The following is a 19,684-nucleotide window of genomic DNA, read 5'->3' as shown; positions in this document are numbered from 1 at the left end:
GCTTTCTCTCCCCGCCCCCAGAGTGCTCGCGCCGCTTCCTCCCGGGGGCGGGAGCCTTGGACGTGGCGGGGCCGGGCCAGCCGGGGTGCCGGGCCCGGGGCGGTCTGCTCGGCTTCTCAGCAGCCGGCCTTCCGCGCCCCCGACAAGCCCCCGACAGGCCCAGAGCCTTCGCAGGTAGACGGGCCCCGGCCTGACGGACGCTGCGGTGGCGCCGTAGGCCGGGCGGAAGGGCCAGCGAGCCTGGGCCGGTGGGCGCCACACCTGCGCGGGCGGAGGCCGGCGGGAAGGTGCGCACGCGCGCTGCCTGCGGGAGGGCGGTGGCTCCGGGGACGCTGAGCAGCGAAACCCGCGGGCTGGGCGCGCTGGGTGGCGGTGGCGTAATCTCGCAGCCTCTCAGCGTCTCCTTCCCTCCGCCTCAGTTTGGGGCGGGTCAGGAGAATGGCTTCGGACATAGAGTCGTCGCTCGAGGCGAGCTTCTCATCCAGCGGTGCAGTGTCGGGGGGCTCAGGGTTTCTGCCACCGGCTCGCTCCCGCATCTTCAAGATAATCGTGATTGGCGACTCCAACGTGGGCAAGACGTGCCTGACCTACCGCTTCTGCGCCGGCCGCTTCCCCGACCGCACCGAGGCTACGATCGGGGTGGATTTCCGAGAACGAGCGGTGGAGATTGATGGGGAGCGTATCAAGGTGAGCGGATGGGAGACTGTCGGGAGGAAGGTTATCCCGGGATGACACGTGTGCCAACCCCTTCGTGGGTTAATTGCTGGGGCCCGGTGCAGGGCGTGCGCTTCATCTTTTCTCACGCTGATGTGAAGATGGGAGTTGGAGATTGGAAGGATTTGTATATAGCAAACTTCTAAGGCAGTGTTTCTCAAACTTTATTGTGCAGGAGATTTACCAGGGTTTGTCCGCCCCCCCCCCCCCCCCCTCCCCAAGTAAAGATTCTGATTTGGTCAGGTCTCCGGTGTTGCACATCAGCTAGTCAGTGGAGCACACATCGCGTAGCCAGCGTGTAGGACTGACTTATGGGCCGGGTCTCACGTGTTGGGAGTTAGTGAAGTAAGGCCAGAGGAAATAGAGTGAAATTTCTCAGGCATGGGAATTTCATTTAGTAAATATTATTTGTTAAACATTCATTTGAACACTGCCCTAGGTTTTGTGGAAGTAAAACGCCCGTTGCCTTTGAGGAAGTACCTAGGTATTCTCTTGCAGGCAGCTTTGTTACAGTAGTTTCCCGATGACATTGAGTTGTTTAGAAAATTATGTTTTCCTGCTGAAACATTCCGTAGTTTGTACTTGGTTCCTCATTGGGTTGCCAGACCACATTCTCGGTGCCACCCTCTTTCAAGTCTTAAGTCTTATTGATGGCTCCTGAGACTGGAGAACACGGTAAAAGTGGAGAAGGTAGTAAGCGCAAGGCCAAGCCTGGGATTCTCAGGGATTGGAATAGAAGCATTGGAGAATAAGCTATCAGTGACCGGATTGAGGCCTAAGGTAGTGTAAACCTTAGACACACTTCTTCACTCTGACTGATGTTCAGCCACCTGCTGATACAGTCCCTTAAAACAGGTGCACTGGAGGAACTACTCTGCCTTCCTTATACTGTGTTTTTAATTTATTTATTTTTTGCTTTAAATTAGGATGTTCATCTTTACCTCAGTCCACTGTGGGGGAAAAAAAAAATAGGCTCACTTCATTCCTACACCCACATTCTTCAGACATGAACAATTTAGTTTTTGGTTCCCCAGTCTAGGGGCTTCCCCATTGGTGCTAGTGGTAAAGAACCCGCCTGCCAATGCTGGAGACATTATGAGAGTTGGGATCGATCCCTGGGTCAGGAAGATCCCCTAGAGAAGGACATGGCAACCCGCTCCAGTATTCATGCCTAGAGAATCCCATGGACTGAGCAGCTTGGTGGGCTACAAGTCCATGGGATCACAAAGAGTCCGGCACGACTGAAGCGGTGTAGCATAGCATAGCATAATCTCTGGCCCATCTCCCCACCCCCAGAGGTGGGTACTGCCAATGATAGGAAAGGAGAAATAGGGTTGAAAAGGCATCAGTCCTCTGTGGGCCCTTTTGCCTTTTAATCTTAGCTTTAATTTTCCATTGTCCCATTCAAGCTGGGAATGGTGGTCTTTTGGATGCATTGTATTAGGGAGTTAAGAAAGATCTGCATACATTGCAAAGAAAAAGGTAGACTAAGAGGCTGAATATTTTCCATCAGAATTAAGTTAGGTCCAGGAACCTCTGGGGGAGGAAAATAATAGGACTTCTGAGGTTAGAGGGGGATTTTGTTTGGCAGAAGGAGTTCTGAGAGAAAGTGCCTGGGTTTTGAAGCCCAGCTGGCCTGGCTCAAATCTGAACCTGTGAAAGGGCTATGTGTCCTTCGTAGAGAGATCAGCACTACCCAGTTTTCAATGTAAAGTCTCACATCCCAGGAACCCTCTCAGTCTTAGGCAAATTGGCGTGGTTGGCTAGTCTAGTGGTTAGGCAGTTTCCTTAATCTTTCAGAGTCTATTTTTCTCCTCTGAAAAATGGGGATAATAGTACCCCATCAGGCTCACATGAGGATTAGATGAGAACAGATAGAAGGTACTTGGCTCAGAGTCAGTGATCTTAAGAAGATTCTTCTCCCCTGGTGGTTTAACATCATGATTTCTCTTTGGCACCATCAATTCTGTGACTGCACAACCAGAGTGAAACAGAGGTAGAGTAGGGCATAGGCAGACAGCTGAAGGGAAGGTGAAAGTGAAAGAAAGCGAAAGTGAAGTCACTCAATCGTATCCGACCCTTTGCGACCAGTGGACGGTAGCCCGCCAGGCTCCTCCGTCCATGGGATTCTCCAGGCAAGAAAACTGGAGTGGGTTGCCGTTTCCTTCTCCAGGGGATCTTCCCGACCCAGAGATCGAACCTAGGTCTCCCTCATTGCAGGCAGACGCTTTACCCTCTGAACCACCAGGGAAGCCCAGTGGACGCAGGATAGTAGCAAAGTAGAGGGACTGGGGGCAGGCGAGGAGTCGGGGTTTGGTAACCCTTTACCTGCCTCCAGGTTGCCATTTATACTTTAGATCACAGATGAATCAGGTGCAAATTTAAGAGATACTTAACAGCATATTAAACATATGAACTATGTCCAGTGTGTAACATCGAAGGCTTAGCTTCCGAGATTGGTGCTGCCGGTGATAAGTGAAGCAGAACCTCAGATGGGATGAATCTGGGAGCACAGAGTTGATCCTTCTGGTTGAGGGGAGCAAGGAGAAAACATTTTTCTCTGTGATTGTCCTTCCTGAGCTTTAGTCTGACCTCATATGTTGATAGAGCCCCTGAGTTGGTATCCTAGTTGGTAGAGACACTGAATTTCTTTTTCTTCTCTCTAAGGCCTTATCTGTTGACTTGTACTTCCAACTGTAAGATTTGAGGTTTTTATTGTGGTCAAAAAGATTACAGAGATTTCTGTAATAGAAAAAGATATGAGTATTTTGGTGGGGGAAAAGTTCAAGGTGTTTTTTGGTGTCTTTAAAAAAAAATGAGGTGATACAGAACAGCTTTATTCCATATATTGCTGCTGCTTTTTTGTTAACCTATATTATGTCTTAAGTGCTGCTGAGATGTTCATATTATCTCTTTGGAGCATTGTAAGCCTAACCTGAAATGACGTTTCTTCTAACTTTTCATTTTGAAGTGAAAGCTGGAAAGCCCTATGTTACTTTATTATTTATTAGTAAGTAGATATTATTTTTACGTGTTTGGTAAAAGTGAGAGGTTGTGTTAAATGTTTTATGGACTATAAATTTTTCAGAAAATGTATCTTACAGCAGTGCTGTTTCAGAATCACTTAAAATGTTTTATAAAATGTGATAAAGTCTGTTTGCTAATCTGTTCCTAAGTACTATATATGTATAATGGAAAGTGTAAAATCTTGTTTGGAGAATTTTGAAAGTTGGATAAAATTATATGGTTAATTCCTTAAATAAAAATACATTTGGTATTTAAATCAAGGTATTTAATCCTTATGCTCCTTCTGTCTCTGTGTATCCTCACCATGGCAGCTATTTTTCTTTCACATCAGCACGTGACAATGTCAGACACCAACAGAATCGTTAAAACCTAGTGTTGGATTTGATCTCTGTCTCTCACTAGGGATCCTCAGTTCCTACTTGAATATTGGGATAGCTTACCTGTCATTTGTAGTGAATGAGATTTTACATGTTAAATGCAAGATGTTAATATTAACTAAAGAAAAATAATCAGGGCCTCTCCCTCCATAGGTGAAGCAAACATTTAATGAGTAAACATTTAATGGAAAGAAGACATTTTGTTAGGCAAAAATAATTATAATACAGTGCAGGAATCAGCAAACCATACTTGAGGGCTAAATACAGCCTGCTGTTTGGTTTTCAAATTTATTTTTCTGTTTTTTTTTTTTAAGTGCAATATTGTTGATATACAATATTATGTTAGTTTCAAGGGTCCTACATTGTCATTTGCTATTTGCATACAGTATGAAATGATCACCACCGTAAGTCCAGGAACCATCCGTGCCCTGCTGCTTGTTTCTATGTGGCCTGCCAGCTGAGTTCAACATTTGCAGATGACTGGGGAAAAAAGAACCAAAAGAAAAAGATTTCATGACAAGTGAAAGTTACATGAAATTTAAATTTCAGTGTCCATAAATAATAATGTTGTATTGAAACACAACCAGGCTCATTTGTTTATATATTGTGCTTGCTTTTGCACCACAGTGGCTGAATTGAGTAGTTGTGACAGAGACTGTTAGAACTGTGAAGCCGAAGATACTTAGTATTCTGACCCTTTACAGGAAAAGTTTGCTGAACCTGATACACTGCATAGATGATTTGCTGTCCTACATAGGGATAAAATTTATATACCTAAAAAGAGGACTGAAGGCAGGAGAGGAGAAGGGGGTAACAGAGGATGAGATGATTGGATGGCATCATTGACTCATTGGACATGAGGAAACTCTGGGAGATAGCAAAGGACAGGGAAGCCTGGTGTGCTGCAGTCCATGGGGTCCCAAAGAGGTGGACACAACTGAGTGACTGAACAACAAGCACAACAGAAAGATGACTAGCAAAACCAGGCAGTAGGTGACTGCCAAGTTATTTCTGGATGTTAGTGGAGGGCTCATTCTCACTGGAGGGATATTTTGATGAGTAACATTAGCGAGATGCTCCAGCAGGATTAAAGGTTCCCTTGGAAAAGTGGCAAGTGAGAATTGCATAGGTGTTGGTAGCCACATTTCTGAAGAGTTTCTGAACAGCTAGAATCTAGATTTCATTTTGTATGCGTGCTGAAAAGTCCAAGTGTTTTAGGAAGATAAATGGGGCAGCAATTGAGGATGAATCCTGAGTGAGCCTGGATCTGCCCCTTGATGAACTGGTTTTCTGTCTGCATACTCTCCTTTGGTAGACTCTTGACTTTGGGTATCACTTCTATGAAGATAACTTCCAAAGCTTTGTTTTGCCCAGCTCTCATTCCTCATCTGTCCCTCTGTGTTCCCTATTGTTTTGTAGACATGGCTATTTGAATAAGCCCTCCCTCACCTCAAAATTCTGAGGTGGGTTTGAATTTCCTCTCAAATCTGCCTCTTCTGTTTCTCCTCCACGTCGTGACCTACAGGGTCCTGATGTTGTCCTCCTCATCCCAGAGGCCTCACCATTCTCCTTTGCTCCCTAAATCCAGTTAGTTTCCTACATGGATGATTTCTCTCGTCCATTCTTCTTTCAAAATCTTAGTTCATCTTTTTCACCCCCTATACAATGGAATACTCCTCAGCCATAAAAAGGAACAAAATTGTGCCATTTGCTGAGATGTGGAGGGACCCAAAGACTGTCATACAGTATGAAGTAAGTCAGAGAAAAACAAATAACATATATTAATACATATATCTGGAATCTAGAAAAATGGTACAGATGAACCTATTTGCAAAGCAAATGGGGACTTGGTTCATCTTTTTTATGCTCTGCTCTATTGTAGCAGTTCTAATCTCCCAACCCCAGTCTTCAATTAATTTGTTTTATACATTGTTGCCAAAATGCCAGATTAATGTTGCTCTTTGGGAGAGTAATCTCCCCTGCCTCAGATGCCCAGAGTAGTTCTCCATTGTATTGTAAAAAGTTCCAACTTTTAAAATTAACATAAGACCTTTCTTCTCTTGCTCCAGACTGCTTTTCTAACTTAACTTCCCCCACTCCCCCCCCATTAATTCCCTCTGAGTACCCTATAGTCCAGCGCTTATCCCTATGTTTTCCTGTTGCATTTCCCACTCCTCGCCTGGAATAACTTCCCTTCCATATTTCACCACATGTAATTCTTCCTGGTTCGCCTCGGTGTGTCTCTGTCAGGAAGCCCCTGACCTCTCATCCTCCTTTCTATTTCTTCTTTCTCTCAGCTTCCTTTAGCACCTTACCTGAGTCTTTAAATCTCTGCTGTTTGTACTATATGTGTGTCTGCCTCCTTTATTAGTTCTTACTCAGTTTTATTCAGGACCGAGTCCATGTCTGATAATTCCATAGACATCTTCCAGTGTCCAGCTCAGGTTCTAAACTATATAGGGCTCAGATAAGTGTTGCATGTATTGGAAACAGGAGATCAGTTGGTAGCCTGCTCTGAAAATCCAGAATTGGGGTGATGAGGGAAGCTAATGGAAAGAAACAGATGACACAAGAGATATTTTGATGATAATGCCAAAAGGCCTTGGTAACTGGCTTTTTGTGAAGAGGAGGATGAGGATCAGATGACTGAGGTGGTAGGTCTGATTGACTGAAGGTAGGTAGTATCTTTAGTAGAGATAAGGGATACAGACTTCCCTGGTGGCTCAGACGGTGAAGTGTCTGCCTACAATGAGGGAGACCCAGGTTCAGTCCCTGGGTCAGGAAGATCTCCTGGAGAAGGAAACAGCACCCCGCTCCAGCATTCTTGCCTGGAAAACCCCATGGACGGAGGAGCCTGATAGGCTACAGTCCATGGGGTCGCAAAGAGTCAGACTTCACTTTCACTTTCATGGAAGATTGATTTTTGAGAGGCTCTGTAAAAAAAAATTTGTGTTAATCATTTCTTTGTTGAGATGGTGTTACATTCGAATGGAAATGTTGGATTGGCAGCCAGAAGTGTGGAACTGGAGGAAATAATCATGACTATGAAGTTGAAGTTGGGGCACGTAGGTAGATGAAGACAAAATGCCCAGTGTAGTTAGCATGCTGAGAGTGGACTAGAACCTGCCTTCAGAGTGTAATGAAGAGGATATGCCATGAATGCTGAACCCAAACAGAAATCAGATTATTTACCCTTCTCCATTGTTTTGTCTTAATCTTTATTAAAAGTAATCCAATGTTTATAAGTCAAAGGATATTTTATAAGACATCTTACACCTTACCTAACTAGAATTAAATTGAGAATTCATCTTAGAAGTGGTGATGGTGCAATATTGTAAAGTAATTAGCCTCCAATTTAAAAAAAATTAAAAATAAAAGAAGTGATGGTGGTTAGCAAGATACCAAATTGGTCCTCTTGATTTGATCTGCACTGGAATTCAATAAATGGGAGTACTGTCAGTTGGGGTACCCTACAAAGAAATCTTAATCTATGACTCCTTAATTCAGAAAACTGGGATATTTGAGTCTGCAGTGGTTTGGTCTTGAGTCCTGTATGGTATAAGCAGTCTCCATTTTCACAGACCCAAGCCATTCCACTATCTGAAGGATCCTGGGAACCAGGCCAGAGCTCCCATTGTTCTTCCAGCCTGATCAGAAGCCTGTGATTCTTATAGCTCTTCTTTAAAAAGTAACAACATTGGTGTTTGTACTCAGATGTGAGATGTGATGGAATTAATTTTCCAGGGGTCTTTCATCAGTAGTTAAGATCTTTTGTTTTAGAGTCTGTGTCAGATTTCTGTATTCAAATTAGCTTAAGCAAAATGATATATTTTTTTTTCCACATAGCTGAAAATGCGTGAGAAAGTACTTCGTTTTCTGTCAGTTCTAACACCAGTACTAAAATGGAGACTGGGAGATTCTGCTTGGGGACTGGGACATATGCCCATCCCCAAACTGTGGGGGTGACATGGGTGTGGAAATGGGTCATGTGCCTGGCTGGGGGCTCACGTGAATCGAAGGCAGAGGAGGGGTGGTTCCCCCAAGGGAAACAGTACCCGGTGAAGAGCCAACTCACTGGAAAAGACGCTGATGGTGGGAAAGGTTGAGGGCAGGAGGAGAAGAGGGCGAAGAAGGATGAGATGGTTGGATGGTGTCACCAACTCAACAGACATGAGTGTGAGCAAACTCTGGGAGATGGTGAAGAACCGTGAAGCCTGGTGAGCTACAGTCCACGGGTCGCAGAGAGTTGGACATAAAGACTGAAAAGTGAACAACAATAAACAGAATTGGGGTTGTATGCTAGACTGGGAAAACCAACACTCATCTGTAATAGAGTCACTCAGCCCAGATTTAAATCCTGGCTCTTAAGACTGTAGTAGTACAGCTCTTTCAACCATCTTGGAACCTGTGGAGGCCCGCTGGGAACAGACTTCTAGCACAACTCTTAATAACATGTCTGGAAGACTGTGGTCCAAGGCCAGATTTGCTGGCTGTAAGCAGGGTCTCTGGACCAAGAGGGAGCATACGGCCCTTTGTAAAATTGAAGATGTTTGCGCTCAAGATGAAACTGAAGTCTGTCTAGGCAAGAGATGTACTTATGTGTACAAAGCAAAAACAACACAGTAACTTCTGGTGGAAAACCTAACAAAAGCAGAGGTATGTGGGGAAAGGTAAGTGGCACTTGTGGAGACAGTGGCATGATTTGTATAAAATTCTGAAGCAACCTTCCTGTTAAGGTCCTTGGATGCAGAATCCCTGTGTTGCTGTACCCATCAAGAGTTTAAATTTGTCGAACAAAAAGTAAATAAAAGTGTGGATTTGTTTAAAAAAAAAAAAAAGGCTTCGTAGCATAACCGAATCACTGTGGTGTACACCTGAAACTAACACAACTTTGTAAACCAGTTAAATTGTAAACTGTACTTCAATTTAAAAAAAGGCTTCATAGTCTCTGTGTCCTCGGGTGAGTTACATAACCTTAGCAAACCTCAAGTTGCTCATCTGCAAGACTGGGTAATTGTTACATTAGGGCCATGTACATTAAATAAGGACTCAGCATAGTGCCTGGAACATGCTTGGGCTGTGCAAACCCCCAGGTAAATATGAGTAGTTTAAGTTCAGTTCAGCTCAGTCGTGTCTGACTCTGCAACCTCATGGACTGCAGCACGCCAGGCCTCCCTGTCCATCACCAACTGACGGAGCTTGCTCAGACTCATGTCTATCGAGTCGGTGATGCCATCCAACCATCCCATCCTCTGTCGTTCCCTTCTTCTCCTGCCTTCAGTCTTTCCAAGCATCAGGGTCTTTTTCAGTGAGTCAGTTCTTCGCATCAGGTGGCTAAAGTATTGGAATTTCAGCTTCAGCATCAGTCCTTCCAATGAATATTCAGGACTGATTTCCTTTAGGATTGATTGGTTTGATCTCGTTGCAGTCCAAGGGACTCCCAAGAGTCTTCTCCAACACCACAGTTCAAAAGCATCAATCCTTTGAGTGAACACTAATACCTTCGGGAGAGATGGTAATAATGGAAAATGCATAAATAAGCAGGGAAAGAATAGGAAGGGAAGATAGCTAAGATTGCTGTTTCCAAATTATGTGTATTCTTTACTATTAAGACCACAGCTAATGAAAAGAAGATGAGCTCATTATGTTATGTAAATTAGCCCTGATTTTAAGGTTAAAACAGGCTTTTGAAAAGGTGAATGACTGGATCAAGGTCCCACAGATTGGTGGCTGGGCTGGAATTTACAGCCCAGCTCTCGCTTCCTTTCTCTTCTTGCTGACTTCCTTTAAAGTATTTCTAGTCACGCAAAATGTGTCACTTCTCCTTGTTAGGGAAGCTAAAATTATTTTTTAAATTTGCCATGTGGATCTATTTGTCAGATGTACATATTACTACTCTGTACGGTATGCTAAAAGGAAAGAGTTCTGTTACAGTGTTACTAATACTAGTTATGATGTTGATTTACATCATCAAGCTATTAATAGAAGCTTTTATGTAATCATCAGATGATCTCTCATATAGGCTGCTTAGAAGCAAAAATAATAAAAGTGTGTTCTCTGAAAGAACAGTGCCATGCTTAGTCACTCAGTTGTGTCCTACTCTTTGCAACCCCATGGACTGTATAGCCTGCCAGGCTGCGCTGTCCTTGGGAATTCTCCAGACAAGAATACTGGAGGGGGTTACCATGCCCTCCTCCAGGGGAATCTTCCTGCATTGCAGGCAGATTATCATCTGAGCCACCAGGGAAATCCAAGAAGACTGGGTAGCCTATCCCTTCTCCAGGGGATCTTCCTGACCGAGGAATCAAACCGGGGTCTCTTGCATTGCAGGCGGATTCTTTACCAGCTGAAAGTGAAAGTCACTCAGTCATGTCCAACTTTGCGACCCCATGGACTATATAGTGCGTGGAATTCTCCAGGCTAGAATACTGGAGTGGGTAGCCTTTCCCTTCTCCAGGGGATCTTCCCAACCCAGGTATTGAACCCAGGTCTCCCGAATTGTGGGCAGATTCTTTACCAGTTGAGCTCCAAGGGAAGCCCAAGAATACTGGAGTGGATAGCCTAACCCTTCTCCAGGGGATCTTCCCAAGCCACGAATCAACCCGGGGTCTCCTGCATTGCAGGCGGATTCTTTGCCAACTGAGCTGTTACCAGCTGAGCTACAATAAAAATGTGGTCTTTGAAAGAATAGGGGAAGAGGAAATTTGATAGCTGATCAAAGAAAGAAAGATCATTTGGGCTAATACTTTATCTTTAGTCAAGCAAAAAAGTATTAAATCAGTTTGCCAGATCATTTCTCATTTTGGTAATAAAACTACTAAAAAGAGCTTTCACGAATAGTAAGAAACTTCTCTTAAGATTTAGCAAACAGGTTGCCATTTGTATTGGAACTTGATACTTGGATTTAAAGTAGGGATTCATGAAATATTTTTAAAGTATATTTTATGTTGTCTTTATAGTGTCTCAAACGGGAGAATATCTTGTAAAAGCACATTTGAGTCATTCTCTTTCCTAAGATATTAAGTATTAAATTGGGAATAATTGCTCTGAAAACACTTCCTAACTTAACATCTGCCAGACATAAGCATGTCACTTCCTTAGTTTCCAGAGTGTCATTTTCTCTTCTTTCCTAAGCATTGTGAACCACTGCACTCAGAGCTAAACCTAAAGATTTTTCTAGATTATCATAAGGTTTGTTCCCCACTGGGGAGCTATATCTGTCTCTCTTTCAGTGATGGTTCTCTCTAGCCTTCGTGGCTGACAGTTTTTATCAGTCGTCCTGTCCTCTCTTTGCCCTCACCTCATTGCACACCTGAGAGGCAGCAGACAGCCTAACAGTGTGTCCTAGGCTTTCACTTGTTCTCATAATTCAGTGAGTGAAATTTTGAAGCTTCCTTTTAAATTCAGTTGACCCTCTGTATCTGTGGGAGAATATTTGGGGAAAAAAAATATCCCAAAGCAAAACCTGAATTTGCCCACTGCTGGCAACTGTTTACATAGCATTTACATTGCATTAGGTATTATAAGTAATTTAAAGATGACTTAAAGTATGTATACAGATGTAAGTTAAATGCAAATACTATGCCATTTTATATAAAGGACTTGAGCATCCGTGGATTTTGGTGTTAGATTTTGGTGGGGGTTCCTGGAACCAATCCCCCATGGATACTGAGAGACAGCGGTATTTCTTTGTTAAGTGACTCACTAACATAGTATATACTTTTAAGGCTCTCCGGTAAAGTGTGAGATGTTATTATCCCACACTTCTTGTTTCCTGGAAGTCTTGATATGATCAGAATGTTTTGAGTAAGATTGATGGGAAGAGGCTTATTGTTGGGTCAATCCTAGCTTAAGCAGTTTTCTTAGAAGGATGAATATCCTCATCATCACCACTTGCATTTATTGAGGACTTTCACAGTTCTTTGAGACAGGTCTAAATTCTGCATGTTTTTTTTTTTTTTTTTTAACTTTAGTTTGTTAAAACAAATGTATATTTGTTATGGAAAACAGAAAAGTAGAAATAAAGGGGGGAAAATTTGCCTTAAAAACCATTAAAAAATTACTTTTAATTGGAGGATAATTGTTTTACAGTATTGTGGTTTTTTCTGCCTTTTATCAGTATGAATCAGCCTTGGGTAATATATATGTCCCCTCCCTCCTGAACCTCCCTCCTACCTCCCACCCCATCCGGCTCTAGGTTGTCACAGTGTACTAGGCTGAGCTCCTGCACTGTACAGTGACTTCCCACTAGCTCTCTGTCTCACACATGGTAATGTGAATATTTCAGTGTATTTCAGTCCTGCTCTCGCAATTTGCCCCACCCTCTCCTTCCCCTGCTGTGTCCGTGGTCTGTTCTCTACGAAAGACAACCATTGTTCACGTTTTGGTCAGTTACCTTCCTGTGTACTTTTAATTTTTTTAACTTAAATATGTCCTCTGGTTAAAACATTATAAATCATTATTCTTCATCGATGAAATGAATTTTGAATACTTGAGCTGGGAAAACGTTATTAAAAGAGGAAGAAGTCAGTTCCAGTTCTTTGGACGGCTTTTATATAGATCATCCAAAATATCTTTCTGAATGTTAAAGATACAGTTTGAAGTGGGATTTTTTTTTCATTCTAAAACACTGAGATATTTAAGATTTGTGCTTTGAAGATAAGCCATTCAGTGGTTTTTAGTGTATTCACAAGCCTGTGTCACACCATCACTTAGGAATTGCAGAGCATCTCACCAGTCCCGAAAGAAGCCACTTACCCATCATCAGTCACTCCTCATTCTTCCTCAGACCCTGGCAGCCACAAGTCTGTTTACTGTCTCTGGAGACTTGCCTTATGGTGGACGTTTCCTATCCATGGAATCTTGTGATGTGTGCTCTTCTGTGTCTGGCTGCTTCATCCATGGCTGAATAATGTTCCATTATTCCCTGGTGGCTCAGAGGATAAAGCATCTGCCTGCAATTCGGGAGACCCAGGTTTGATCCCTGGGTTGGGACGATCCCCTGGAGAAGGAAATGGCAACCCACTCCAGTATTCTTGCCTGGAGAATCCCATGGACAGAGGAGCCTGGAGGGCTACAGTTCACGGGGTCGCAAAGAGTCAGACACGACTGAGTGACTTCACTTCACTTTAATGTTCCATTATTTCCTTCTCCAGGGGATCTTTCCAACTCAAGGATTGAGCCGGGGTCTCCTGCATTGCAGGTGGATTCTTTACCAATATAGTGTAAATGTAATTTTTATATGCAGTAGGAAACCAAAAAATTCATGTGACTTGCATTATTGTGATATTTGCTTTATTGCAGTGGTCTGGAACTGAATCCACAACATCTCCAGAATATGCCTTATATTTCTATCTTGAACAAAGTGAGACTTAGGAAGAAGGGGAGACTATTTCAAAAATGGATACACTTGGACTGAGAAGAGCTACCATAAAAAAAAAAGATGAAAAAAATAACTGAAAAATTAAGATAGCCTGAGAGTGGTGATCAATATTTCCATCTCTAACCACATTTTTAAAGTGTATTCATTAATTCATTACATCTTAATGGAACACTTACTGCCATGTTTCAGCACTTCCTCTTTTATATACTACTTACTTTGGGGGTCATCTACAGTATCCCCTCAGTTTTCCTCTCCTTTGGTATTGTTTTCAGTTCACTCACTCAGTCATGTCCGACTCTTTGCCATTCCATAGACTGCAGAATGCTGGGCTTCCCTATCCATCACCAGCTCCTGGAGCTTTCTCAAACTCATGTCCACGGAGTCAGTGATGCTATCCAACCATCTCATCCTTTGTCGTCCCCTTCTCTTCCTGCCTTCAGTCTTTCCCAGCATCAGGGTCTTCTTTTCTTTTTTTCTTTTTTCAGGGTCTTCTTTTCTAATGAGTCAGTTCTTCACATCAGGTAGCCAAAGTATTGGGAATTTCAGCTTCAACATCAGTCCTTCCAATGAATATTCAGGACTGATGTCCTTTAGGATCGACTGGTTTGACTGATCTCCTTGTGGTCCAAGGGACTCTCAAGAGTCTTCTCCAGCACCACAGTTCAAAAGCATCAATTCTTTGGGGCTCAGCTTTCTTTATAGTCCAACTCTCACATCCATACATGACCACTGGAAAAACCATTGCCTTGACTAGTTAGACCTTTGTTGGCAAAGTAATGTCTGTGCTTTTTAATCTGCTGTCTAGGTTGATCATACCTTTTCTTCTAAGGAGCAAGCATCTTTTAATTTCATGACTGCAGTCCCCATCTGCAGTGATTTTGGAGCCCGAGAAAAGAAAGTCTGCCCCTGTTTCCATTGTTTTCCCATCTATTTGCCATGAAGTGATGGGACCAGATGCCATGATCTTAGTTTTTTGAATGTTGAGTTTTAACCCAGCTTTTTCACTCTCATCTTTCACTTTCATCAAGAGGCTCTTTAGTTCCTCTTTGCTTTCTGCCCTGAGGATGGTGTCATCTGCATATCTGAGGTTATTGATATTCTCAAGAGAAGTCATCTATTTAGGCTTCCATACTTGGAGTATCTATAAATAATACAAGTCTTTCAGTTAAAAATTATCTAACGGACTTCTCTGGTGGTACAGTAGATAAGAATCCTCCAACCAGTGCTGGAGACACAGGTTCGATCCCTGGTCTTGGAAGATCCTACGTGGGTCAGAGCAGCTAAGCCCATGTGCCACAGTTACTGAAGCCCGTTTACCTAGAGCCCATGTTCCACAACATGAAGCCCCCACTTGCTGAAACTAGAGAAAGCCCATGTGTAATGATAACCCAGCACAACCAAAATTAAAAAAAAAAAAGGCAGCTTTCTGAGCATCACTGTCCCTAGTCTTTTCCATTGTGATTAGTACTCTCATCATTTAATTTTTCTTAGGAATGAAGCACAGGCACAATAAATTCCATGTTTTAAGAGAATCATAATACATGACTTGTATTTAGCTTTAGATATTATTCTTCCTCTGCCACCCTGTATTTCCATTGGGAGGTATTGGAATCTTTTTATTGGTAGAGATGTTTAGGTAGGTGGTAGAGATGTTTAGAATAGATAAGTGATTTCCTAGTCATTTAAATTTTTTTAAAGGGGCCTGGATTTTGTCAGATGTATATATATGTTGATGTGGGGGGCTAGACCTCATGACTTTTCACATCTATCCTAATTCTACTATTTTAAATAACATGAGTGAAAGGCAGGGAAGGGCATATTGTAACCAAATTTGTGGAAATTAGACACTTAACATGTTTTTAAAATCTAATATCTGTTTCTTTTAGCATTTTAAAATCAATTTTTGAGGTATAATTTTTCCAAACAAGTTTGACTTACTGAATTAAAATGCTAAATTGAAGTACTTGTTCTGACGCTTGTGTTAATCATGAAGTAACTGGACTAGTATCATGACATTTAAATCACATAAATAACACCAAAAAGGCATTTTAGAAGGGAGCAATGGAGAAGGCAATGGCACCCCACTCCAGTACTCTTGCCTGGAGAATCCCATGGATGGAGGAGCCTGGTGGGCTGCAATCCATGGGGTCACTAAGAGTCGGGTAGGACTGAGTGACTTCACTTTCACTTTTCACTTTGATGCATTGGAGAAGGAAATGGCAACCCACTCCAGTGTTCTTGCCTGGAGAATCCCAGAGACGGGGGAGCCTGGTGGGCTGCCGTCCATGGAGTCGCACAGAGTCGGACACGACTGAAGCGACTTAGCAGCAGCAGCAGCAGCAGAAGGGAGCAAAATAGTATAAGCAAAGAAGTACAAAGGGCCGTGCAAAGGTAGTGAAATTTTCTGTGTGTGTAACTGGATGAAATTTTCAGTTTTTCTCTTCTTTTTTCCACTTTCAGATCCAGTTATGGGACACGGCGGGACAAGAACGATTCAGAAAAAGCATGGTCCAGCACTACTACAGAAATGTGCACGCTGTTGTCTTCGTGTATGATATGACCAACATGGCGAGTTTTCATAGCCTGCCGTCTTGGATAGAAGAATGCAAACAGCATTTGCTAGCCACCGATATACCACGGATTCTTGTTGGAAATAAATGTGACTTGAGAAGTGCCATTCAGGTACCCACAGACTTGGCACAAAAATTTGCTGACACACACAGTATGCCTTTGTTTGAAACCTCTGCTAAAAACCCCAATGATAATGACCATGTGGAAGCTATATTTATGACCTTGGCTCATAAGCTTAAGAGCCACAAACCCTTAATGCTTAGTCAACCCCCTGATAACGGAATTACCCTGAAGCCTGAACCAAAGCCTGCAATGACATGCTGGTGCTAAATCACAGTCTTTATTACAGTATCTAATACTGACTAAAGAAATACTTCCGAAGTATGACAGTGATAAGTCATAGAATTTAATCTCAGATACAATGGATCATCCTGACACATTACTGTTTATCATTGTCATGCTTAATTTTGTATTTTGTGTCTACTTAATCAAGTTTGTCACTGTGACACCACAAGGAATAAGTTGTTCAGGTGAGGTTGAAATGAAGCAATATTAGGATGAATCAGAACATCTTTGCGTTGAGAGCTCAAGGAGGAGGCTTCATTTGAGAGCATAATGGGATTTTAAGAGTCAGTGATTGTTTAATCCTGTGTTCCTGAAACTGAAAAAATATGTTAAGGGTTTAGGACACTTACTGGTATGTCCTTTGAATGGGAAGTATTCTCAATAGGATAAAAACTGGTATTTGCCTCTCCATAGAGTTCTTTCTTTGTATTGTTAGTATATTACCTGCATTATTTCTGGTGCATTTTAAGAGCCAAGACTGCAGATCTGGTGGAAGAAGACCTAGAATGTTTTCTGGTTCTCAGCCCAGAAAGAATGACTTTCCCAACAATTCTAGACGTTTGATCTTTGTAATCAGTGTCAATCAGGTCTATAAACACATTATCATTATTTTTAAAAAGAGTAATTCTATAAAATATGCAGAAGTAAATCAGATTTTAATGCAAATGAAATGACATCATAAGGTGCTTTATACTTTACTTTGATATATTTAAATAGTAAAAAACTAACTGAAAGGTTTGAGAAAGTTATAGTTGAGGGGAAATAAGTGAACATGGCTCCTGGCTGCCACAAGAGACCTTCCAGTCCCTGGCTTTCAGTCATTTCAAGCTGTGCATCTGACATAGGATCTCATGCTTCCCCCATCCCCAGTCAACTTAATGCCTAAACACATTCATCTTCTCTTAAATTTGGATTGTAACTCTGAGGGCATACCTATAATTGCTGTGAGTCTACATTTATTTCTGTAATAGAATTGTGTCATAGTATACTGCTGCTTAAATCTTTAGATTTTATGGTCACAACAAACTACTCCTCCTCAGTATGAAAAATAAATTAGGTATTAAAAAATACCTAGTCAGTCCCTCAGTGGTGGAAAGAATATTTCAGAAAGTATTTTGCCCTAAATACTTTGGTTTTGAATGTAAGACTTTGCACAGAGGAAATAATAAGCTTGCATAGGAAGCTATTACGTGAATGGAATGTAAGCCATGAGCTCTGACTGAAGTGAGCACATTCACTGATTCTGAAAGATTGCTGAATGAAATTAAACCGAAAGGTGATTATTTTCAGAATGTGGGAAACCAATGAAATATGTGATCTAATCTAGTTTAGAATTTTTTACTTAATCATCATGGTGGTCCTGGCTGAGTAATTTAGTTATAAAAACAAGATAATTCTATTAAATAAACTAACTGAAAATAATAATTAGAGGAAATAATTATCCTATTTTAAACATGAGACCTTAAGGAAAGGGAAATTGTCTTTGTTTTTAATGGGATTAATCCAATTTTCTTATGCTAGAATTAAAAGTGGTTTGACTTTATCTAAATTGATATTAATTTGTAACTATTTTTATAGTAAAACAATGACAGCTGTTACAATTGTTGTGGGTGTTAACAGTTTTTTAAAGAAGGGAATCTGTTTATTGCTTATCAAAACATTTTCTAAAGTGGGGGAAGAAAGTTTACAGACTTTCCAAACACATTTATGTTTTTTCAGTGCTGTTGTTAATAATTTTTTAAAAGTAATTTAATTTCATTTCTTTTTGTAAGGAGTTAGTAGTAAATATCCTTTAAAGTTCTCTGAAAGGACTTATTTTTTCCACTTTAATATTTATTAATTTAAAAATATTTGTACCCCATTGGTGGTGATTTGTTGTTTTAATTTTTTCGATACATGTTTTCATTTTTTAAAAGAACATACTTATCAGTTGAATGGGGATGAAGCTTTTAGATATTTTCCAAAATATTTATAAAACACTTCACCAACTATTGACAAATCACTTCCAAAATGGTGGCTATTATTAATTTTTAAAGCACAAATCACAAGTTTTATAACTTCAGTGTGAGTTTATTTTAACTGTGTCCTGTAGTTAAAAACCTCAGATATGTTTTGGAAAAGTCATAGTTTGGGAGAACACCAAAGGAAACTAATCCAGGCTGTAATAAAGTTAGTTCTTAATGACAGTGCTTTATTGACAGTATGTTGCTAATACATTTCATGAAATCTAAACCAGAGTTAAATAATTTTGTTGTGGAGTAGCGTCACTGTAATTTTGCCCTCATGAAGTTCAATAAACCAGCTTTGACATAAGGAAATTGTAGCTTATTTTCTTTCTTTGGTTGAGTAGAAAATAAACAAAAAAAAAGTTTCTTTTTTTTCCTTTGGCTTCTAGGTAATGTGTAATATATTAAACAAACAAAAACATTTCACTTGAAAATTTATTTGGAAATACATTCGAGGTTAAAGAAGTTTTCAGGTAAAATCCCTAAATTTTAAAATGAGCTGATAGGGTAGCTTTTTGATTTGTGAGGCTGAGTAGTCCACCTTGTTCAAGAACAAACACTTCAGTGCGGTTGGCAGATACTACAGGAGTGATTGACATTTCTAGATTTAGAGGCCAGAGGATTTAGAAGAGTGAATAACTATAAAACGAGTGAGAAAGAAGATGTGCCAAATGTGAAATTACAGTCTCTGTATCAGATAACTGCTTTAGGAGAGTGTGGACTGGGGCTTGGGGCCTCTGCAGCTCATACTGCTTTCCCTGGTCAGTTTATCTCATATATGTTCCTCTTCTGTTCAAACACAAAACTGCATTATTCATGAAAGACTGCTTTTTTAAGTGAATAATAAGACAGTAGGTTGGTCTTTTGGGGGCAGACTTACTAGAGCCTGTGTATGTGCTCGTTCAGTCACTCATCGTGTCCGACTCTTTGCGACCCCCTGGATATTGTAGCCTGCCAGGCACCTCTGTCCATGGAATTGTCCAGGCAAGAATACTGGAGTGGGTTGCCATTTCCTCTCCCAGGGGATCAGTCTTCCCAACCAGGGATCAAACCCGAGTCTCCTGCCTCTGCTGCATTTCCAAGCTGATTCTTTACCACTGCGCCACCTGGGAAGCCTCTGTGGCAAACGCTAACACTGAGTTTGCTGAAATAACCTGATTTGTCAAACATTTGTCAAGTACCTGCTATGCACTTTCCAGTTGTGTTAGGCGGTGAGCTGCATAGATAGACAAGATTGTCCTTGAAGAACTTAGAAAATAATA

General features: G+C 41.5%; 1 protein-coding gene and 1 pseudogene across 2 annotated transcripts; both read left to right on the top strand.

Moving 5' to 3' along the window:
• Positions 1-58: 58 nt before the first annotated feature.
• Positions 59-18,734, top strand: RAB33B (RAB33B, member RAS oncogene family). Of its 2 annotated transcripts, none has more exons than XM_060400995.1 (3): positions 59-174; positions 420-687; positions 15,961-18,734. In XM_060400995.1, the coding sequence occupies exons 2-3, from the start codon at positions 439-441 to the stop codon at positions 16,399-16,401; spliced, it is 690 nt and encodes a 229-aa protein (XP_060256978.1). In that variant the 5' UTR covers positions 59-174; positions 420-438; the 3' UTR covers positions 16,402-18,734. The 2 variants fall into 2 exon arrangements, with proteins under 2 accessions (XP_060256978.1, XP_042090265.1); XM_042234331.2 differs by having other exon boundaries at positions 59-287.
• Positions 418-8,956, top strand: LOC101116257 (large ribosomal subunit protein eL33-like; annotated as a pseudogene).
• Positions 18,735-19,684: the final 950 nt, after the last annotated feature.

Source organism: Ovis aries, chromosome 17 (genome assembly GCF_016772045.2).
Source record: "Ovis aries strain OAR_USU_Benz2616 breed Rambouillet chromosome 17, ARS-UI_Ramb_v3.0, whole genome shotgun sequence".
Classification (NCBI taxonomy): domain Eukaryota; kingdom Metazoa; phylum Chordata; class Mammalia; order Artiodactyla; family Bovidae; genus Ovis; species Ovis aries.
The sequence above is the reverse complement of the archived record's forward strand: the minus strand, read 5'-3'. Positions and strand labels throughout refer to the sequence as shown.

Bases quoted from the DNA above. Each gene is read 5' to 3' on its own strand.
- RAB33B (XM_060400995.1), top strand. From the start codon at position 439: ATGGCTTCGGACATAGAGTCGTCGCTCGAGGCGAGCTTCTCATCCAGC. The intron at 688-15,960 runs GTGAGCGGATGG...TTCCACTTTCAG, and splicing joins TTGATGGGGAGCGTATCAAG to ATCCAGTTATGGGACACGGC.